Source organism: Leptinotarsa decemlineata, unplaced genomic scaffold (assembly GCF_025532065.1).
Source record: "Leptinotarsa decemlineata unplaced genomic scaffold, Ldec_3_MD MMD2_P_RNA_scaffold_6, whole genome shotgun sequence".
NCBI lineage: Eukaryota > Metazoa > Arthropoda > Insecta > Coleoptera > Chrysomelidae > Leptinotarsa > Leptinotarsa decemlineata.
This window is the reverse complement of record NW_027412533.1, coordinates 14,916,890-14,941,148: the sequence shown is the minus strand read 5'-3', so window position 1 is coordinate 14,941,148 and position 24,259 is coordinate 14,916,890. Positions and strand designations below refer to the sequence as shown.

The following is a 24,259-nucleotide window of genomic DNA, read 5'->3' as shown; positions in this document are numbered from 1 at the left end:
AGAACTGGCAGATACTTGATGAAAATCCATATTGAAACTCATTAATATAGTTTATTGTATGATTTTCACTATAACGGGTTTTACAAAATCTCGGCACGTGTTTCGCTATAAAATAGCTTTCTCTAGAGTCGCGCTTCTTGTGAAACCATTTATAGTCGAAATCATACAATAAACTGTATTAATGAGTTTTAGAAAATGTTATTGAAAGTTTTATTTTCTTCATATTCACAAACTTCCATAATATGTTTTTTCAATTTCTTATACTCATACATTTTTTATCAATGATATATTTGTTGTTGTTCATTGTTTTTTTTTCAATTTTTTGTTTTACAGATAGTTTTGTTATACAGCGAGTATTTCAAATAAGAGAGTAGAGGAGGCCTTATTCTTCTGAAGACAATGAATAATCGAAACAACCATTTTAACAGAGTGATCTGGAAAGTGTGTCATGTTCAAAAAAAAATCCTGATATTTAATGTGTTTTGCCTTTTGTTTTCGTGCGATATTCGTCTCACCAGAAGATGAAAACTCCACGACAAACATTGTTTCACTTCGACACCATCATCTTGTCGAAAATAAAAAATAAATAAAAAAAAGTAGATAAATAAATAATGCAGTTGAAATGTCAGATTTCAGAGCAATACATACTTTGCCGATTAGTGAGAAATTTTTAGAAATTGTTGTACATGAACAAATTACTAGGTACTTTACTGAAAATAACCTGTTTATAGGAAATCAATCCGGGTTTAAAGAACACCACTCGTGTCAAACTGCCCTTCAATTAACAGTTTCAAAATGAAACAATGAAATCGACAGCGATACATTTATAGTAGCAGTGTTCCTTGATTTCAAAAGGGCATTTGAAACTATCGATAGGCAAATATTACTTCGTGAACTGAGATATTATGGATTCGATGGAATAGCCTTGAGTTGGTTCAAAAATTATCTCAATGGTAGGTCACAAATAAATAATTAGAGTGGGGAAATGTTTCTCAAATGAAATTTCAAACAATATAGGTGTACCTCAAGGGAGGACCACTGCTTTTTATAATTCACCTGAATGATGTAAATTATATACAAGGTTATGATTTTTTGAATTTATTTACAGATGACACGTTACTTGCATGCTATGGACATGACGCTGTAGAAACAGTGAAGCGCATGAATCGATTGTTGAAAAAAATTGAAATATATTTGAACGAAAATAAACTTAAAATTAATACGAATAAAACCAAATCAATGATAATTAATAAGAAACATAAACTGAAATCAATCGACTATGAAAAGCTTCAACTCTAAGTGGAGGGAGACAAAATTGAATGGGTGTCAGAATTCAAGTATTTAGGCTTCGTGTTGGATGAATCACTAACACTCAATGGATACTGTGACTACATTCGTAAAATGATATCAATAAAACTATTTTTTTTCCAATAATAACAATATACAGAACCATTATACAGTCCCATTTTGATTATTGTTCCACTCTGCTTTATTTTTATGATAATAATAATAATTATAATAATAATAACAATGTTTATTTTGACAAGTTTTAGAAATGAATCAATTTCACAAAATACCAATAAACATGATACAAATAAACATGATAGATCTCACTGGAAAACAATATACAGAAGTTACAGAAACTGCTAAATCGAGGTTTAAGAATCATCTTAAAATGTAATAGATACACTCCCATGCAATGCATACTGAGTGCCCTCAAGTGGTATGATGTGGCAGATAGACTGTATTACTCAAGTATGATATTTATTTATGAAATAACCAGAAATTTATTACCAAAATATTTTGATTCCTTGATTACGTACAATAATCAAATTCATGACTACAACACAAGAACCACCAATCAATTCCACATTTCCAGGACAACAACAAAGCAATCTATGAAATCGTTGTTTTTCAGAGGATTGAATGATTTCAACCAATTACCATGCCACATTACAGATTCTGTTACTTTATATGCATTCAAGGCTCAGTTGAAAATATATAATACATCACGTACGTATTTTTTTAATTTTTATGTTTCACATCATCGAATTGATTTATTGGTTCGAGCTTTTATGTGTTCTGTATACATTGTGCTACATCGTGTAACTTTGTAATATGTTGAATATTTCATTGCCTACCCACTCGAATAAGTGTTTTTAAGCCCTAGTATAATTGTAATATGGAACTAACTATTCTGAATACTACTGATTTGTTCTGTGTAATGGGGCAATATTCTCAGGAACACATTTATATTTTTAGCTTTTCAGCTTCTTGTATTTATATATTATGTGAACGTATATTATAGTTAGAAGAATTTTTATACCATTTCAATATTTTTTATATACAATTTTCATCTTTTTGGAATTTGCATTTATATTAGGATTTTCTATTTTCAAATAAATGAATGAATGAAATAAAATACCGTGGAAGTGCCGAAAGTGGTGAAAAAATAAATGCGTAATGTTCTCCGGCGCATATCAGGAACAAACCTCAGGGAAACAACTGGATAACATAAAATTGTGCACTAGGTTTGTGGTTACCTTTCGGATACTAATTTGGTTCAAGCAATACTTTACTCAGCACTATTAACCCCTGAGATGTAGGCAGATCCAAAAGCTGAATTTGTTACATCATTTCCACATTGAATAACGAGTGTTAGAATACGAGTAAGTATACTCTAAGACAAAACTCATCGGCAAACTAACCAACGTAAGATAGTTTTCTGAATAACAGCAACAAGACACTTTTATTCCTGATGCCATAGAAATCACACACAACAACAAACAAATTGCAATGAAGCATTGGGAATAATTATAATATAAATAAATGATAATATAATATATAAAATATATTATTACACAAGACGAGGATAAACTTTTTCGAGTTGGAGGTGAGCTGTAAACTACCGATTTCATTTCAATTTTCAATTATTATTATTTGAAAGTATACTTCATTAATATCTTCATTTACAACCATACTGTATTCCATTTTTCTCGCTGAAAGTGTCAAATACTTTCTTGGACAAATTAGTTTCCTGTTCCCTCTTAAAATTAGGGGATAGGAAAGAAGATTTTTCACTGAGATATTTCCCTCATCTAAACCTCAATGATCATGAATAAACTAAAGAAAAGTTGAAGTGAATCAGAAATCGGAATTAATTCCTGTGCTTAGTATGCATTGATGGGTACACATAAAAACTTTAAAGACTAACAAAAGTATAATTAATATTCATAGCCTTTTATATCTTAGGGTAACGCGGTAGCTCTCCTACAACTGTATATTAAATATGAATTTAAATAATGTCCAAAACGGCTCGCACCCTTGCGATATTATAAAATCATAGATGGCGATGTAAGTAGTCGAGAATAACAAAAGAATCGCGATTGTATTACGCCCCAAGTTTTCAAGCTCGGTATCCATGACAGTTAATTCAAGCTAACGCTTCGCCCCACAGGAAGTGCCCCGATATTTTCTCAGTCCTGGACCATTATCTTCCCACTCAATTCATCATAAATTTCTTTTGTAAGGGTGTTGATAGTTAGGGATTATTTTCATAGTCAATTGTTGTCTACTTGAAACGTATGAGTTTTCAATACTTACATCCATATAGATGATGGTTATTGATGTTTTCTCATGTAAATATTCGAAGCAGATACACTTTGGTTGCTTTCGATACTTGTACATACAGAGACCGTCCTGCTATCTCGGAAATGATAAGACCTAGATGTATCTGTGCGTCGCTTCCACGGTAAGAAGAACATAATATTTGAATTTCATTAGTTCGGACTTACATTGTCTGATATTATATAAAATGATTTGAAATCCCTGAAAGAAGAATTAAAAAAGAATAGTTGAAAATAACAATTATATTAGGGGAAAAACACCTGAAATAAAATACAAGTGAAAATAAAACAACTGAACAAAAAAATAAAAAGTTAAGAGATTCCAAGCCAAGTTACTTCACGACGTTTCGACTGTTAGTATCCACAATCGTCTTCGGGTGAGGACTGCACTAATTCCTCCGAAAGATGACTATTAATGGATCATTCGAGTACTTTCACTTATCTCCGCTTTCCTTTTTTAAGCTTCACCGGTTTAGTGGGAGATGACCGTTTGGCGGGAGTTGGCCATTTTTCGCTTGATTATGAGTTTCCGTATGTTGCGTATCTCTACGCCAGCTTGGCTAAATACATTGTTGGCAACATGTATGCGGCTTCTTTGAAGTTCCTCCAAAACCAATGTTCCTCTATGTGTTTGATTTCTGCTTGGGACCAATCGATGTTATGTTGATGGGTCGAAACATGCTCTGCTATTCCTGATTTGCTGATTTCACTCGCTGTGTGTATTTTTTGTGCTATGCGAACATTCAATGGCCTCTTAGTTTCACTGATATAGGATTTTCCTCACTCAGAGGGTATCCGGTAAATGCAATTCTTGAAATCACAGTCCGCGTTTGGTGGCCTGGTCTTCGTGAGTCTGCTCCGGATAGTGTTTCCGGATCTGGAGCAGGTTCCGATGTTATACTTGGACCCAATTCTTCTTATCCTTTTCGATAATCCTCCGAGGTGAGGAAGTGCAAGCACTGGCTGTTACGGCTTCTCCTCCTTGCGAGGCTCCAGCTCTCTTTTAAGTTTGTTCTACCATCGCTGTAGAGTAGCCATTCCGTTGAAGATAATTTTTGATGATGTCTAGTGCCTTCTCGAGACTTTCCTTCGTATTAGAGAGCCCAAAAGCACGGTCTAATAGAGTCTTGATGATTCGTCTTTTAGTCATTTGATTGTGGTTGAATTCGTGGTTCAGATACTGTCCCGTGTGAATGGGTTTTCAGTATATAGATGTTTCCCACATAGTGTCGGTCCTCTTCACCAATTCGTTTAAAAATGGCAATTCGTTGTGGACTTTTTTCTTCATTGTGAAAGTGATGATCTTACGCTGTTGACGCGGTTTTTTGTTCAATTGTTCTATTTTTACTTGTATTTTATTTCAATGGTATTTTATTTCAGGATTTTTTTGCCTAATATAATTGTTATTTTCAGCTATTTTTTTTTCAATTCTTCTTTTTTATCAGTTCTTTCAGGGATGTCAAAATATTTTATATAATGTCAGACAATGAAAGTCCGAAATAATGAAATTCGTCATGAAACATAGTGAATCACCTTCACACATACATAATTATTCCACTGGAAACTGAAAACATTGATTCAAGTATCCGTTATATAGAACTGGTAGAAATTATTATTATATAAATATATCAATTTTCAATAGGTGAATGAGAAAACCATTCTTTGGTATTTACATGGAAAGTGAGTGAATTACATAAATTGTGTGAATAAAATTACACAGACAGTTTGTTCTGATTCACAATATTTATTATGAATTTTTGCACCTCATCCATAATGTGCTTTCATTCAAAATATTCTTCTTCAATCATCTCTACATATTCGCAAATGTTTTGCCAGTTTTGAATTGTCACTTCTTGAAATGTTTCTTCTGTTAGCCTCAGCACATCAGCTGGTTCGAATAAGACATTACGGGCTGCTATTTTATTTTTCACTATGGGGTTCACCTACGGAAGGTACGGTAGTAGCATCAATGTCAAAATTTCATTTTACGCTAGAAGCGTGCCAACGATATATATGTATTTCGATCTGGTTTATGCTTTTCCATCAATGAATATAATTCAGCTTTGAAAACATTGGCTTGTATAGAATACCTCATTCCATTAGTTATAGCCGCATCTCTGATTTTTTTAGTTCATTTCGTCATGGTAGTCGCCTGTTTTACTTGCCCATGTAAATTTGTTTAACGCATTATGTACACATTCATTTTTTGCCATTGGTACCTGTGGTAAATTCGAATACCACCTGCCACTGATGAGCATTGTACAGAAAGCTGAATGTTATTTTCTTTTCGGATTTTTTTAAATGTTTTTCAGAATTCGAGGTCGATTCCTCGTCATTCAATGAAATGTAACTGAAGTGTCTGCGTCTTATTTAACATATTAAATATTATTATTATACAAAAACGCTACAAATGGTGACGAGGAACACATTTTCAAAAGGAGTGGTTTCTAATCAAATTGTCACACGGCAAAATAAATGAATTCCAAATTGGATCGAGCTGGAAAACATACGTGGCTCGTTTAAAACAATATTTCATAGGAAATGGTATTCCCGACGAACTAAAGGTATCTACCTTGATCACGGTCGTTGGGGATATTACCTACGAATTAATGGTGGATTTGTGTAGCCCCGATGCCCCAGAAGACGAATCTTACGAAACCCTTGTTAAAATTGTGAAAAATCATCTGGAGCCAGATCTTTCCGTCATCGCAAAAAGACACAAATTTCGGTTGAAACGACAAGACGGGAGGGAAACAGTGGCAGAGTATATGGTGACTCTCACAAATATGGCTAAAACGTGTGATTTTAAAAACTCCTCAGAAGATAATTTACGAGATCAGTTCATTTCCGGGTTATACAATGGGACTATTAAACAACGGCTGCTGAAAAACGAGTATCCTGCGTGCTAGTGCCCTCTGAGGTATATAAAATAAAGCAAAGGTCACAGAAAATATTTTCTAGACCAAGCACCAGTTCGGGAGAATTTCATAGAGGTAATCAACAGCCATCATCATATTCAAAGACTACAAGGAAAGGAAAGCAGAAAACAATCCGCGAATGTGAGGTTTGCGGTAGGCAAGTGAGTGTTTTTATAGAAATTACAGTTGTGAAATATGTACAAGAAAAGGTCATCTCAATAATATGTGTAGGCAATATCAAAAAAATAAAAACCGAAATCATTATTTCATTAAAGATAAAATTGAACAAGAATCCAAATACGATGATTCTAACTCGACATGTGTCAATTTGTATATAGTATTTCCAATACCAATTGGAACAGCACAGAGAAGGAATTCCCGCCTCGACATAGGCGTCGGCATATTATTTTTTAGTAGTGGTTTTTCAATTACTTATTCTTACAATCATAGCAATTGATCACCCCATGAAAAAGTTATCTCAACTGAATTTTTTCACCATTGGTAATTATGAAAAACTTCGAATTTTGAGGTAGTTGATTTCCCAGTCGAAAACTCTAAAATACAATGAAAACACAAATAATCACACCGAATTCTCGTCAAACATATATTTACAAAATAATAGAGGCCAACAAAATTGCTAGAAAAATCAAAATTCTTCTTCGCTATATTCGGATAAGGTGGAATCATCATCGGGTTGAATAACGATCGGACTTATGGAACTTTGTTCTCTTCTTTTATAACGTGGGCCACACAGTTCTTACACACATCACTATTACCTACTTCATTCACCACTCGCCTTACATTGTCAAGCACTACAGCATTCAAAGTCGGTGACTGATTACATTTCCGCAAGCTTTCTTCAAAGCACAATACTTGGTTTCGTCTACCCAGCCATATTTGACAACATCATGGGTGTCAAACCAAGTTTTGTCGAGGTAGATTATATGTCTGCTGGATTCCCGGTTGCTTTTCATTCGCCTCAAATATTCTTGTCGGAGTTGAACAATGCGTATCGATTCCATTATGACCATCCGATTGTTCAATTTTTTATATTTCAAACCACACGACAATAAGACACCTCGTAGAGTTTCTAAAGATTTGTAATTGTAATCGGGATAGTCGAGTAATTTATACCAAATCATTTCCAAGGTTGGTACTTCATTTTTTTGGTATATACCATAAATTGTTCGCCGAATCACATCTTTTGTAGCACCATCAACGTTTGCGAATTTTTTATTCCTTTGTTTTCGTTTCATTGCATGGTCGAAGACATCCCCTATGTTAATGACTCGAAGAACTGTCGAACGAGATAGTTTCGTTAACTCGCATATTCTTTTCACAATAGCATTCTGTGAAGTTTGACAGTTTTTCTTCTTCAAGCACTCATGAATATTCAAAATTACTCGCTGAATTGAACATGTAAGTCCTTATTTTCATATTCCGGATCCCTGTCGATTGACACAGATTCCTCACACTTAATGTTATCATTTGTTTCAAAAGGTCTCCAGAAAGCCATATTGATGAAAGTACCCAGATTAGAACCTTTGGTGTAAAAGTTGAAAACTTTTTCTAGAGATTAATTACCCTAACACCAAACTGATATTTTTACACTCGACGCGCAATTCGCTAACAAGGTTAGCATTTTCAGGAGAAGCAAATTAATACTGAATCTGAAAACAAGGGTTAGCTGTTTATATACCTGAAGTTTTTTGGTCCGATGTGGACTTTGTTTGTTAAATGGTGACTATCCTAATTGATTTTTCGGTAATTAACTAGTGGAACCACTATACCTGCAAATCAATTCGTCCGCTTTTTAATCTATTGTTGATACATTAATTTACAGGTAGTGGTTCCACTAGTTATTTTCCGAAAAATCAATTAGGATAATCATCATTCAACAAACAGAGTCCACATCGGAACAAAAAACTTCAGGTATATAAACAGCTAATCCTTGTCTTTAGATTCAGTATCAATTCGCTTCTCCTGAAGATGCTAACCTTGTTAGCCAAACGCGCGTCGAGTGTAAAAATATCTGTTTGGTGTTAGGATAATTCATCTCTAGAAAATTTTTCAAAAATCGGTTTACAAAACCACTCACTACCTCACCTAACCCCACGAACACACGGCACTGATAAAGAAATATTGTGAAACGGATAAAAAATTAGTATTCAGCCAGTCCAGCTAGCCCAGCCTTTACTCCTCAACTACATTTGATAGCACGTTTACTAACTATCTGGGCGACTAGGGGCAATAATTATTAGTATGTTTATTTGAATAAGTTAAGTTTAAGGGAAAAGGTATTGTGGTAAATTCGAATACCACCTGCCACTGATGAGCATTGTACAGAAAGCTGAATGTTATTTTCTTTTCGCATTTTTTCTTATGTTGGAGTTTTTCAGAATTCGAGGTCGATTCTTCGTCATTTAATAAAATGTAACTGGAGTGTCTGCGTCTTATTTAATATATTGAATATTATTATTACACAAAAACGCAACAGTGCCATATGGGAACTGTGGATGAATGTTTCATCGTTATAAGGTTCGTCTTTTCTTCCTATATTTGTTTCATTTAGTTTTCGTGAAAATTGAATGAATGTGTTTAGATTTAATGTCAAATTTTTCAATCAACTCTTTTCTATTATATTCTGCTTTTCTCCACCTGAATCCCATTATTTTCACAAATTTTTGAACATCATGAAAGAAAATTTTACTAACCCATCAAATAGACATTTTGTGCTTCATATAATGGCAATTTGAATCATATGAATGAATCTCCTTAAGCTAACTTAAATCGAAAATACAATTCGACTGTACTTCAACTTGGATTTGTATAGACGTGCGCCAGGTCGATCTTCAATCAAACACTATTAAAAATTAAATTCAATGTTTTTGAAACGCTCAATAGAGCATTGTTGAAGCGCAAATTCGTTATCTGCACCTGTATGTGCCATAGCCGGTAAGAAAATCAACAAACTCTACAAGGTTGGTTGAATTAAACAAAAGTGGTCTAATTGGAGGCAGTACATTTTTTCTGATTGCGACCAACAATGGTCGTTTTTGAGATATGGACGAAAAACTGAATTTACCAGATTTCATCTGTTGGGTCTACCATATCCATTTCAGATACCGTAAAAGTGAGGCTGAGGCTGTTATGATCTAATATGCATCAATTTTCGAAGATGCATTTCATTAATAAGCTTCCTTAATTTTGTTCATACCATATATCATAACAAATTCTAACATGGGTTAGAGATGCCTCAAAAAGTGAAGAATAATAGTGTTGCATCTTCAACATAAACATATATCAAGAGGTAATGATAATTTTCAGTTAGGGTGGTAATTAATAGGTGATTTTATATTTTTTTGTCGCCGAACAAAATAATTTTTATCATAACTCAATTAATTTTGATGCTGGCGTACATTAATAAAAATAAAGATTTTTTTCAAGCACTTTAAAAAGATATCACTCTAAAAATGCATCGTTGGTTACTTCACATTGAATCTCTCAATTTTGGCAATTGACGCCTAAGAGCGTATAAGTTTTTCCCCGTTTGAAAAATTGAAACATTTACTTGCGAATAAGTCGAAGACAATTGACTTTCGGAAAAATCTTGTGGAGCAAGAGTTCTGTTTTTCGGTAAATAGAAATTGTGGGAATAAGTTTTCAAGCGGTGAATTAACGCAGTGATGGTGCACCCCATCGAAAGGTCGTGAGTTCGAACCCAACCTCGTTCAGATATTTTTCTCAAGAGAATGTATTTAGTTGGAGTTGGAATGATTCTGCAACGTTACATGGCTGACCGACAGCAAATAATCATGATACTTCTCATGTGGCTCATGGAGTTATTAACATTGCATTCGCAGAATACTAGACTAATCACCAAGCAATCTATGCTGTCGACACTCAAAAAAAGTGTTCACAGTAAATTACGAAATAAAGTAATATAGAAATCAAATTGAGTATCGATAAGGATCATAAATAATCATTGGTTCCGTTTGAATTTGTTTGGTAAACATGAATGAAAATTGCTGTTTTTAATATACGGAGAGTACCTATTCGAGAGTTACTGCTAGATGTCAAACTACGTATGTTGATAATTGATTTTCAAACTACTTTTCCAAAATAAAAATAATGCATGGTTATTCACATGCACCAACTTACTTATTTTCAGAAGATATTTGAAGTCGAATCATTTCTAGCTTTGAAAAATACTTTTTGAGACATTCCTGACGGGGAATTCTATGACCTAACTGTGATCTGTGATGTTGCTTTCTTTTAAAGAAACGTCGAAAAATACATGACTACCACAATCAGTGATAGTGAATAATAAAATAGATTTTAAAAATTTGATGAGCTTATTGCAAAAAGTTCATGGTCGAATTGAATGAACGAAATATCACAATGCGAATTATGACAATCATATAATGGTTCTATATGCCATATTTTCAAATAATTTGAAATGGAGATGACCATCGATAGTGGCGATCTGAATAAATATTTTTATCTTCCCTCCAGAATGAAATTATCTATTTCAACTAACATTGTGAATGTCACCATTTTCAAATTAGCAATAGAAGGATTAACTGAATAAATGATTATCTATTGAAAAAAATAATTTTCAAGAACAAGCTTCCGTTTACCAGCACTTGAGAAAAAAAAATGAATCAACCTCATTATGTTATTTCACAATTTATATGATATACCTAACAGCTTGTTGGAAGTTTCACCTATTTTATCAAAACACATTTTTTTTCTTAGAATTACTCGAGTCAAGATCGAGTTACATATTGCATTCTCATGAATACACTGACTCGTTATGTGATGAAAATTAGTAACATCATCAATGATAATAATTACACAATTTCCACAATATGAACTAAATTGAAGACTCGATTCACTACATAATAGATTGACTAGTACAAATAATGAAACTGTCACTGTCGTGTAGCGGCTGTAGCGAAACGTATATATATATATATATATATATATATATATATATATATATATATATATATATATATAAATACTTTTTAATAATTCCCACATTGATTTCAATTAATTTAAGAGCCACCGGTAGTCAGCTGTTTCAGCCTATTGGGCATCGTCAGTACCGGGCAGGCGATCCTCGATTGAAGATAAAATGAGAAAAACCAAGAAAGTACTTGATAAAAATACCTGCGTAAACGCAATCGAAACATAAGTGGAACCACCTATTGGTGTGACACCCAAGTCAACTTGCCAAGCTTTTATGTCAGTGTTGGTGGTTTGACCAATCAACCGACAACTGCGGTAGCAGAAATTTGGGAAGCTAACCTGAAATGCCATCGGAAAACGAATCCACATGTTTCTAGAAATGATATGAAATCTAGAAAGGTTAATGCAGTCAAGCTGCTGGAAAATCATTCCATGAAAATCAAAAAATAAATAGATAAGTACTTTTTGATAATTCCCACATTGATTTCAATTTGAGAGCCACCGGTAGACAGCTGTTTTAGCCTATTGGGCATCGTCAGTACCGGGCAGGCGGTCCTCGATTGAAGACAAAATGAGAAAAACCAAGAAAGTACTTGATAAAAATAGCTGCGTAAACGCAAGCGAAACATAAGTGGAACCACCTATTGGTGTGACACCCAAGTCAACACACAAGTCAAACCTCATTAATATGAGGTTTTATAAATGGTATAAGAAACACGTTTCCTTCCGGATATCGATTATCCGACGTACAATTCAGATGTATATTTTTAAATAATAAATTGATATTACGTAAAAAACACTGTTTTACATGGTGAATAGTTTACGTTTGTCCCTACTACTAGTGCTGCCTCTCGTGACACGTTCGTTGTACTATTCTCAGGAAAAATTGAGCCTGGGAAATTTTTCTACGGTAAATATACATTTATTCAATCATGAATGTCCAGGATGATACATAACGAGTGTAAATGTCATTTGTATGACTATGAACTATCAATGACACGCAGTTTGAACATCCTTTTTATAATCGGAAAATCTGGAGTATATTTCAATAGATTTCCAAAAAGATATGACCCATTCAGAAATTTCATACCTGGAATTTTTTCCCGTAAATATTCATTATCGACATAGTAATACGCTTCAGATGGAAATACTTGGTCCTGAAATATTTTCAAATTTCCAGTTATCCAGAATAACTATGAAGTATACATGATGGAGTAACAATATCGTTTGTATATGACTATAAAATATAGTAGTTAGAATGCCCATTATATATCTGGAATGTTTTGAACATATATATTCCAATATCTGAAATTCGAAATCAAATCAACTGTTTGAAAAGTGTTCTCATAAATATTTCTTATCGACATAATCATATGCCTCAGATTGAGATACTTGATCCTGGAATATTTCTAAACTAAACCACTTCTATTCAAATATATTCAAATCCATCTGCAAGTCCCTCTCAATCCCAACCCTGTACCGTCTTCTCTTCACAAATAGAAAATACCCCAGTCGCCAGTGGAGCGTAATCGATAGGCAACTGTTTTCGCTGGCTGCAATGAGTTCCATTCCGTAGCAATCTTTGTATTTTTTATTTTTTTTATCCCAGCATTCTTTCTCATTCCAGTGAATAGGCGGTATAGATACTGATGCAGCTTCCCATTAGTTGGCTTTAAATATTAAAAGTAAGTTTCAGCCAAGCATGCTGTCGAAGAATAGACAAATTTGTAAAGGAATATTTTTCTCCGTTAGAAGAGGGATCGGTGTATTGTAATTAAAAATATGTTGATGCGAACAGAGCTCGTATTTGGGGAGTTTTTTGTGGCCAAGTTTTCATTATCATTGAAAATCATTTCTTTAGAACAGAACAGAGCTCGTATTTGGGGAGTTTTTTGTGGCCAAGTTTTCATTATCATTGAAAATCATTTCTTTAGATCTTCGAGTAATGAAGCTTTTGAATTCGACGCCCCACGTAGTCATTTGATATTATTTTATAGTACATATTCATGGGGATGTTTATGTCTTGAATATGGAATACGTTCAAAAAAAAAAGAGATACATATAGATACATATATATATATATATATATATATATATATATATATATATATATATATATATATATATATATATATATATATATATATATATATACTACGAAACTTGTGCTATGTCCTTTGTTATAAATTACACTTTGTTTGCTTGTCATGCATATACAGACCGCCAAATGGAAATATGGACGTTTTTTTCTGACAAGCTAATCAGTGCTCTAGATTATTGTGATAAACATTTCGATAATATTATTGTCTGTGGCGATCTGAATGTTGATTATTTATGTGAGTCAAAAAACAAAACTTTGCTCAATGACTTGCTCCAAAGTTTCAAACTGGCTTGTAAAAATATTGAACCGACAAGACTTTTAACTTATTCAGACGGAAGAACCAGTATTTCAAAAATTGATTACGTTTGCCCCAAACACTGTATTCGGAAAGAGCTTTATATGCAAATCTATATATATATATATATATATATATATATATATATATATATATATATATACGAAACTTGTGCTATGTCCTTTGTTATAAATTACACTTTGTTTGCTTATCATGCATATACAGACCGCCAAATGGAAATATGGACGTTTTTTCTGACAAGCTAATCAGTGCTCTAGATTATTGTGATAAACATTTCGATAATATTATTGTCTGTGGCGATCTGAATGTTGATTATTTATGTGAGTCAAAAAACAAAACTTTGCTCAATGACTTGCTCCAAAGTTTCAAACTGGCTTGTAAAAATATTGAACCGACAAGACTTTTAACTTATTCAGACGGAAGAACCAGTATTTCAAAAATTGATTACGTTTGCCCCAAACACTGTATTCGGAAAGAGCTTTATATGCAAATCTAGCAGATTATTTAAGTTTGTGCTTTGCTATGACAACTATCTCACATCCTAGTGATAATCGATATAAACACATCAGTTACATGAATACAAACCTCGAAAATCTTTGTCGACTTCCAACCATGTTGAATAATGAAAACTTTCAATCTGTCTATGATAACTCTTATAATATTCACTGTGCTTATGCGACTTTTCTAAATTTACTATTATATTGGATAGGTTTGGCATTTCCATTTGTTAAAAAAAACCGTTAATCCCGATCAAAACAATTGTAAAAGAAAGCCATGGGTTACGAACGAAATTATTCATATGGGAGATAACTCGCGTGATCTCTTTTGGTTAACAAAAAAATTCAACGTTTCAGTCCTAAGGAAACATTACAATGAATTTAAAAAAGCATACACAAAAATACTACATGAGACCAAGTATTCATTTTATCAGGGTCGTCTTGAAAATAAAAACCACCACGAAAAACAGAAACAAATATGAAGCATGGTGAGAGATAAAACAGGAAAAGGTAAGAAAATAATAACTCGCGAGTTACTGATAGATGATACACTTGTCTGCGATAAAATTATTATCGCTAACGACTTTGGCACATATTTTTCAACGATAGCTGAAAAAACCATATATATACGCTTTGGTTCCACGTCTTTCAGTAGCTTTACAACAATGTTTGGAAGTCAAACCTTCTATTTTTCCCCTGTTCACTCAAACGATATTTGTGAAATCATTTTATCTTCAAAAAATACTAACTCAGTAGGAATTGATTGCATCTCTACGAAAATCTTGAAAAGCATTTATTTATATATTAGCGAACCATTAGCTTTTTTAATTAATCGCTCTATCGAACTCGGCGAATTCCCTGATAAACTTAAAATTGGTCTCCTCTAACCAGTTTTGAAAAATGGTTACCCTAGTATCATGGAAAACTACCGACCTATAACAGTACCTACGGTATTGTGTAAGGTGTTTGAAAAATGTGTGTATAATAAGATGTTCAATTTTTTGGACAAGTTCAACATAATAACCAGGTTTCAACACGGTTTTTTGGACGGGTAAGTCGACTGAAAGTGCTTTAAACGAGTTTTTTGATTATGTCTATAATGCCCTTGATAAGAAAAATAACGTGGGTGCTCTTACATATCCAAGGCATTTGATATCATCAATCATGATATAATCCTGAGTAAGTTATTCTCGCTAGGATTCAGAGGAAATGTACTTTCATGGCTGAAGTCATATTTGACTCTCAGAAAGATGTGCGTGAAATATGATGACTGCCAATTACAATGATACAGTAATCAACAGTTCTTTTTACAATGTCGCTGAATATCTAAGTCGATGAGAGTGTATTGTATAAATATTTAATATACTTTTTTTCCCTGTGTTTGTGTGACACTTTCATGTAGTTATTTGTTGTATCTCACGTTTTGTAAAGATTTTTATGTATGTATAATGTCGACGTGTCCTACATCAACTTGTGATCATAAAGGATTTAATAAATTATTATTAATAATACTCCTTTTTGTTTTGGAGGTTTTATTATACAATGTTTTTTATGACAGTAACTAGTACTATGTTGCTGTATAGCTTCTGTTCCAATGTTTGGACATAATCATAATCAACAAACTTAGGCGTGCGCAGCGTTATAGAACAGTGCTTTCAAAAAATTGTTCTACAGCGCCATCTAGTGGCGAGTTACAGAAACTCTATGAAAAATTACTTATACATTTTAAGTTTCATCACGATCGGTTGAGCGATGTAGAAGTTTATCACTTGCCAACCAACCAACCAACCAACAAACATCCATTTTTATATAGTAGATTTTTTGATTGATTTGGTCGTTACTTGATGAAGATCCATAGTAATTTCAATAACAACACCTCACGATTTCCCTGGCACAGTAGCTATATAAAGTGATTTGAAAACAGGGATTCAAATCACTTGATAAAGCTACTGTGCTAGCGAAACATGTTGTGATATATTTTTCAAATAAAGTTTGTGAAGATCAAAACGTAAGGTGTAGTTTTTGGAATTATAGCAGTAACTAATGACATAACTCATTAGATAAATGATTAAATCTGGTAAAACAGGTAGTTTTGAAAAAAAAACAATCACAATACAGTAATACTTCTAGAGAAACAGGTAAAATATTGGCATTTTATGTCCAAACTCAATTAGATAAATGATCAATTCTGGCAAATTAGGTGGATTTTGAAAAAACTATTTATACAATACTATATTTCTGAGGAAACAGTTACTCTGTGGTTATATTATTTTTTGACATTTCATGAAAATAAGTTCAATAATGGTGAATGAATAACTTCTTATTGGTTGTTCAAGAGAAAATTTGAATATTTGAATTCATTAATTTCCAGAAGTTCAGCAGGTTTGATTTCTGTCCTTTATTTTCTGTATTTAATATGTCGTAGTACGTGTAAATCATAATCGTGGTTATTCGATAAAAGGTGGCAAGCATAGGTGAAACAAAAATCTTTACCTTCTTTTATATTCAGAGTAACAATGGGGCTAATGCAAAATATGAATCGAAACGTGCATCCATTAATGAGCTTTCAGTCGCGGGTCATTAGCTCCCAGCATGGTCTCCGTCAAATAGTTTCCGGTTTGCGGCAAGATGGGTCGCAAACTTCTGCTTTCTCTGACTTTTCGTGTTCCTAATGTTCCTGCCATTGTCATTATGGCTTGTCTTGTTGTGGTTGAGTTATTGATGGAAATTTCAGATATAGATGGGGAACGTTACGTTGAGTAGCCAAATATATAATTCGTTTTTATTTAGATTTATCGTACTGCTGAAAATCTGAATTTCGTATGCGATGATATTGGCCGATAATTTTAAAATCCATAACATATTCAAGTAACACTTTATTATGACATTTTCACTCGATAGCTTACAGAACCACAACAATACATGTTTCGCTATACTTAAGCTTTCTCAAGCGTTTATCAACGCTTGGGAAAGTTGTTGGCGAATAGATAAAAATTTCTCAAACTTAATATTGATTTCAACCTAGCGTGAATATAATCATCAAACTTGACCCATTAGTGCCATCCCTGTAAAAAACGTCAACAAGAAACTAACGAAACTTTCATGTTTTGACATCTATATTGTTCACTGCGACAAATAAAAATAAGCCACGTGTCTTTTGTTTCGTGGTATTTATCCGATGGCTGACGATTTAATTCCTATAAAATTATGATACAAAGCAATTTGACGGATCTTAGCCCATCGTTCACTGTAACGAATATTACGATGAATTGCATTCGACACCCCTACAAGAGCGTACGTGAAACTGCCGAGAGAAACGCTGGTAATATTCCCTACACGTGGCTGCCACGCGACGAAACTTTTTTCTCCTTTGACGTCTCTATTTAGCAACAGATATTTGAAATATTTGACACTATCTGACGACAGTTCAATATCGAAGCTAAAGAGCCGCCTACTTGAAGCTGTCGGATTTACTTACAAACGATGACACATTTCAATTCGGGAATTACCGTGCGGATCACTTGTACTGAATGACTCTTCGGTTAATATATAAAACACTGAGTATATGTTGACATGAAGTTGAATATTTGGTGTTTTTCAGTAAGAGTCACAAGCATTGTGGAAAATTTCTTGAAATGCCCCGAAAGTGGTATAGATTCACTTGGAAAAGCTACAGTATCGCTGTCTGTTGAAAGCTCGTGAATTTTTTTGTAAAAAGGAAATAAGTCCCGACCTTCATTCGATGTTGAAGACCATGTTGAAGAAAGATTGCTTGCGATGTTTGGGGCTCGAAACGGATCTTTGCTGAATACAATTTAGCAGGATTAGAGTATGCATAGGTCATTAATTTTGAATTTCATTTTCTGATAATAAATTCATTATGTCTCAATCAATTTTTTTCAGAGGAATTTTCTATAATGTACCTTTCCCTTTCTTGTCAGCATCCTGAATCCCAGAATAGCTCAGTGAAGACGAGAGGCGATGAATGAAAAAGCGACTGTTTTAAATAAATCAATGTGTAATATATACATTTGAATTTTGAATGTGATCTAACCTGTCAAAAAGCATAAAAAAACAAGAATTATTATCTTCGTGCGAAAGGTCAAGAATGTATATGAGAATATCAAATAATTTTTGTAGAATTAAAGTTAGTTCGCATATATTCGTTGAAAGACATTTTTTTTCGTGGAGCACTCAATATTTTTCTACTATTTTTTTGGTATATAACCTTCCATAATCTGAAAAATAAAATCTGAAGTTTTATAAAGGCAAATTGAAAAGTTTACCCCGAAAAGTTACTGCGCATTATACCACTGAAAAGTCCAACCAGTCAGGAACTTGTCGTATTCATGAATTTTGCCTACAAATTGAAAAAATCTGTTGAAAAAATTGAATATAAATATTTAGCTTTCTTCAGTGGTCAAAGTTTCGGAAAACAATCCTTTTCCGTTTACAAAACCTAAAGTTCACCATAAAATTCCCTCCCCAAACATATGTATGTTGTGTGTTCAAGGTAAGGAGAGCCAGCATGAGAAAATAATACACCGTGTGATATAAAACGTCGGTGTGATTAGAAAAAAGTTGCCCGTTTGATATCTCATTCAAATGATGTTTCCGAGATCTTCAAAATGTCCGAAACTATCCAATTCTGCTTCAGTTTTTTCAGAAGTTGTTTGAAAAGATATTAACACTTTCTCATATCCAAATTTCAAGGTGTACAAGATTTCCCAATTCGAATGTTTTATAAAGGCCGGAAAAAAATCAGCTGGTAAACTCCTAAGTTAGAATTTTTGAAAAAAAAACTTCATTGATGTATTACCATACTCGTTCAGTTGATAAATTTGGAAACATCGTCTCTGTAATTGGCAAATTCCTCCTAATTTAACCAGCTTCTCTTAGATACATTTGTATACCCAACGTTCACATTTGTTTCCCTGAGGAACAGTTACGATAGTTATGTAAATAAAAAATGAATCGACATTTATTTTGCCAACTCTGCACCTATTATAGCTTTCACGTGATATAGTGAACTTTGCCCTTTCAAGAATATGTCCCAACTCAATCTTCTTTTGCCCAGTTAGTGCGGAGGGAATCATTCCAGCTAGCTGCAAAATTAAAAATAAAATCAGTGGTAGCTAAAATCCTGAAACGTGTCCATTCTTTATTGACCATTCTGTCATATTTTCAATGGTTCTCTAGAAATTTCGACTCATCCAGGTAGTAGGCTGTAGTCAAACCGTCATTTGAAAAATGGGAACACAATGTTATGATGAATCATCGGTCATTATTTCAAGAAGATTTTTTTTTTCGAGATACATTATTTTTGCCACGATTTTCAGCGTGGTTTCCTTGAAAAGGAAAGGACAGAAACTGCTTTGATTCTGTTAATCAAATTCATCATTTAGTTGAGCAGGATTCGTGCGTCTGTGGTAAATTCTTGGATTTGAGTAAGGCCTTCGACAGTGTCAATCATTATGGCACCAGAGAAACAGTTCTCAAACTTATGAAATCATATTTTAGTGGCAGAAAATAAAAGTGTCTATAAAGATAAGTTCTAGGAGGTTTGTAATTTGTATGTATACTTACAAATGTTTTTATGAAAGGTACACCTACATTAGCAATTGTAATTGATATGACTGTGATATTGTCCATATCCTCTTTTTGTGTTGTTGAATTATTTCTTTACTAACGACTGTCTATCTATCTATTATAATCAAGTAAGATAGATCACTTTCATTCGGCAATCTAGTACATCAAACTAGGAAGTGGATATACAAAAAGCTTATCTGTTTGATATTGGAAGAGCCCATGCAGAAAGCTTATTTATATTTGATACAATCGTGTTCTCATTGAACATAAATAATCGTGTTCCAACAGTCAAATCGATTAAGAAGGTAGATTGAGAATGTAGTATGATTGGAACTTGTATCGTGGAATACTTTTGAGAGATACTTGTCAATTGACCGAAAAAATTTACTGGGAATGTTCAATAGTCTTAACCTTTTGTGATTCTCTCAAAGCGCATCACGAAAAAATAATCATTTTCTTTGGTTTCCTTTTTTTGCCGATACTGGGATTTCATAGTTACTCAAGTAATTGAATTATTACTGAGAGTGTTTTAGCTGATATTGAAGGGAGAGTAGCTGACATAAATGAAAAAACTAAATATTTCTCTATATTCGTCGCACAGTGAGGCACATTGAAGAAGTCTATTACAAAAAATTACCTTTTGTTTCCAAATTATCAGCATAGTGTGTGTGGGGGCAGTTCTGAGAAACTATCAGTGTGATGTGTAATGGAAAATGCTTTCAGCAGAACACATATTGATAAATGGATACCACTGGGATGTATCCAGTTGAAACTGTAACTTAATTCACTATTGAGTAATATTTATTAAATAAGTCATCACCCGATAAAATCCCATTTCGGAAATGAGAGCATCAAAATGATAACATCCAAATGATACTTTTTCAGTCCCTGTGATTCAGAAACGATAAGTACTCGTACGCTGAATACTTTATTTCCATATTCGAAGAAATATGACATAAATCTCCCAATCATGTACGAAAACCAACATACGAACATTTCAATGTATTGAAATAGAGGATATTATTCTTCGAATATATCATAAGATTGAACGTCAAAAGCAGATCACGACGTATTTCATTTTACATTTTCGATTTTGTAGAACAAATTGGTTCGTATAGAAATATCGCTAGAATAGTTTTCTTTCTTACCAGATAATGTTTTTTCGCACAGGAAACAATTTGAAAGGATTTCTCTGAATGCACATAATTTTTGACTGTTGAACGTGAAGTATGTCAATTGAGTTCAATAATTGATATTTGAAATATTTAAGTTATTTATTACTACTGAAATTATATGAAATAGTTTTCAAAGAAATGACAAATACTGTGATTCACTTACTCATTTTTTCAATGAAACCGAACTAAACTTTCATTATAATTATCTATGGCGAGGAAAATATTTGTTTCCTTTCATGCGTTTTCATCGTTAGGAAAACTGTCATTTGGTATGGTTATTTGAAGGTGAAGTGTGGATCTAGATACAAGATCATTGATGCTTATTCACTAAATTCATTTCATTATACTGCTTCGTTTCTGAGTTAGTAGAAATATCCATGCTCCACTAACATTTTTAGTTACAATTACGTTGAATATTACAGGAGTTTTATCCCAACACCAAACAATTATTTTCAACACCTTGACACGTGTTGCTTAGAATTTGATTCGATACATGAATAGCGTCATTTTCAAAGTGTCATTTCGTATCAAACTTTTGTGACAAAAAATATCCACTTTTCGTCAGGACAATTATTTTATTGACAATGTTAAATTTACATTTTCCTATTTTCAACAACAACATCATAAAAACAATATTTAAATGGTAATGAGATCAAGAAAATGAATGGATAACTCGAAACAAATAATTGAAATCCTCTCTTCCCCCGCCTAGAAGAATCAACTCTTCTAGTTTCAGTTTGCAGATCTTAGTTATCGGCCATCGACATTTTGACCACGCTGTCTTGACATCTACCACTCTACTTGTCCATCTGCACTCTCTGCGATAGGTTTGCTGTCGTTGGTCCACTTACTCCTTTTCGTTAAACGTAGAAGATATTTTTTCAACCATCTGTCCCAAAATGTGTTAACCAACATTCGAGATTTTTTCCATTCTCGCCTCAATCCTTTAGCACAAGGGTTTATTGGAAATAATGTAGGCTCGTGCGTGGTGTTGGAATATTCCAACAAAAATGCATGGGAGTTAGAACTTCTGAATCTGATGGATCACAGGAAACTTTGGTTAGCGGCCTAAAATTTACTATGGACTTTACCTCCGAAAATAGTGATTGACCATGAAGAATCTTTACTATAACTCTTTTTAGACTATTGAAATTAGTTCCATTGCCGCAATATATTGTTCGAGGACATCCTCTTCTTGTCGACATTCTGAGTACGGACATTATAGTGGAATATTCAATGTATGCGCTACTTCAAGATCTTGCCCTTACTGCTAGGTAGGTGAATATCACCTGAGTCCTCTCATCAGTCTTACTTCAGGACGTTGAACCATTATTGGCGGTAGTGGTTTAATTTTATTTATTTTACATTTGAGACATCTCCCAGAAATCAATTACATTGCGGATCTTCCCTTAATAATCGAAACTTTCGGCCGGAGTTCATTCAGTACGGTTTCCACTTCTGTGTGATTGAACTTTTTATGAAAATCTTTAATCAGCAAGCTGATGTACCGATATTTCGGACTCGAGATCAGCGAATGCCTCGTAAATTCTTGCATTCAAAATCCCAAATTAGTCCTTCCACCAAGGAGTAAAAAACCATTTTTTCATATTCGGAAAGAGACCAAAAAAAACTACTTTGTCTATAGATGGGTTTTGCAAATTCCAAATTTTGAATATCTCTGGGAAAACAAACTCTATGAGAATTCTTTGAGCAAATTTCCTCTGCTTTTTCCAATTCCTTAGTTGTTAGTACTCTTAATATTCCAGTTTTCTTTAAGTTATTGATGAATCTCGAACACCAAGCTGTTGCGCGAATGAAGAACTTATTTATCGCAGGAAGAATATCGTTTTACAGATTTCATCTCTTTCTTGAGATTTTCATCTTCATCTTTTGTCATTTCTGAATATTCAATAGGTCAAAAAACTTCAAGTGTTTTCAAATACATGGAACCATGTAGCCAATCATCACATATAATGGTTTCTTTGGATGATCTGGTAGCATAATATGCTGGGCTGGGTATCCATCGCCAATCTTTAACCCTGCTTCTCTCTTGAATTTCACCTATACAAAGACTGACAAATTGTTTGAAAGATCTTCTATCTGTTCTTATCAATTCTAGAACTCATTTTGAGTCTGCCAAAAACATTCTGTTGATGGGTATTACCAGTCCGAATTTAATTGACTCTGCAAGTCTGCTTCCCATAACTGCGGCTTGCAATTTTATTCTCAGAATTGAAAGCTGCTCTAGAGGAGCGATTATGAAAATCTCTATTTCGTCTTCTTTGAATACTCGAAGATAACATACTGTAGCAAATGCCTCCTCGCTGCTATCACACAAGGTGTGGGGTTCAATTCTATCTGCTCCAGGGATGAGAAAACTGTAACATCTTGGTATTTTGTAGTCCGCTACTTTTCTTAGATCTTTCAACCATCTCTGCCAAGCCTTGATCAATTCTTCTGGTAAAAAACTATCCCAGGAAATTCCAGAACGCCACATCTTCTGCATCAATATTTTACCTAGTTTAGTAAGTTAAGCCCAATGGATAGAAGACGGACATAATGCACTTGAGAACATTTATTTCGGTTGGTTTTCCATCATGAACATGTCCGATATCTAATTTGAAAGAAAAATAGTCATCATCGATATTTCGCCAAACTCCCAAAACACGGTGGAAGGAAGTTTCACCAATGATCTTTGAATGGTTATACAGCTTCAGATTCAAGTCTCTCCCGTATAGTCTGAGAGTTTGTCATCTAAGTGACTTCTGTGATAGTATGGAGTGCTTCCTGTTCCGTATCCTTACAATCCAAGTAATAGTCCACATAAAATTTGTTTATGATTGCATTCTGAATTTCGGGAAACATTTCTCTGACGTCACAACAAAATCCATTTTTTAAGGATAAAACACAAGCAGTACAGGAAAATCTTCAAGGTGCTCTAAGAGCGTGATTCCCATTGGATTTGAATCGCTGGGGATTGAATTCTTTTGTAAAATCATTCTTAGAAAGTTTATTCCACATAAACGCAGTTCTCTAAATGAGAAAGTTCCTAAACAGTGAAGT

At 33.6% G+C, this 24,259-nt stretch overlaps 1 protein-coding gene across 1 annotated transcript; it reads right to left on the bottom strand.

Moving 5' to 3' along the window:
• Window positions 1–23,318: 23,318 nt before the first annotated feature.
• On the bottom strand, window positions 23,319–23,693 carry LOC141480216 (uncharacterized). The gene has a single exon (XM_074170109.1). The coding sequence runs from the start codon at window positions 23,691–23,693 to the stop codon at window positions 23,319–23,321; it is 375 nt and encodes a 124-aa protein (XP_074026210.1).
• Between the last annotated feature and the right edge of the window lie 566 nt (window positions 23,694–24,259).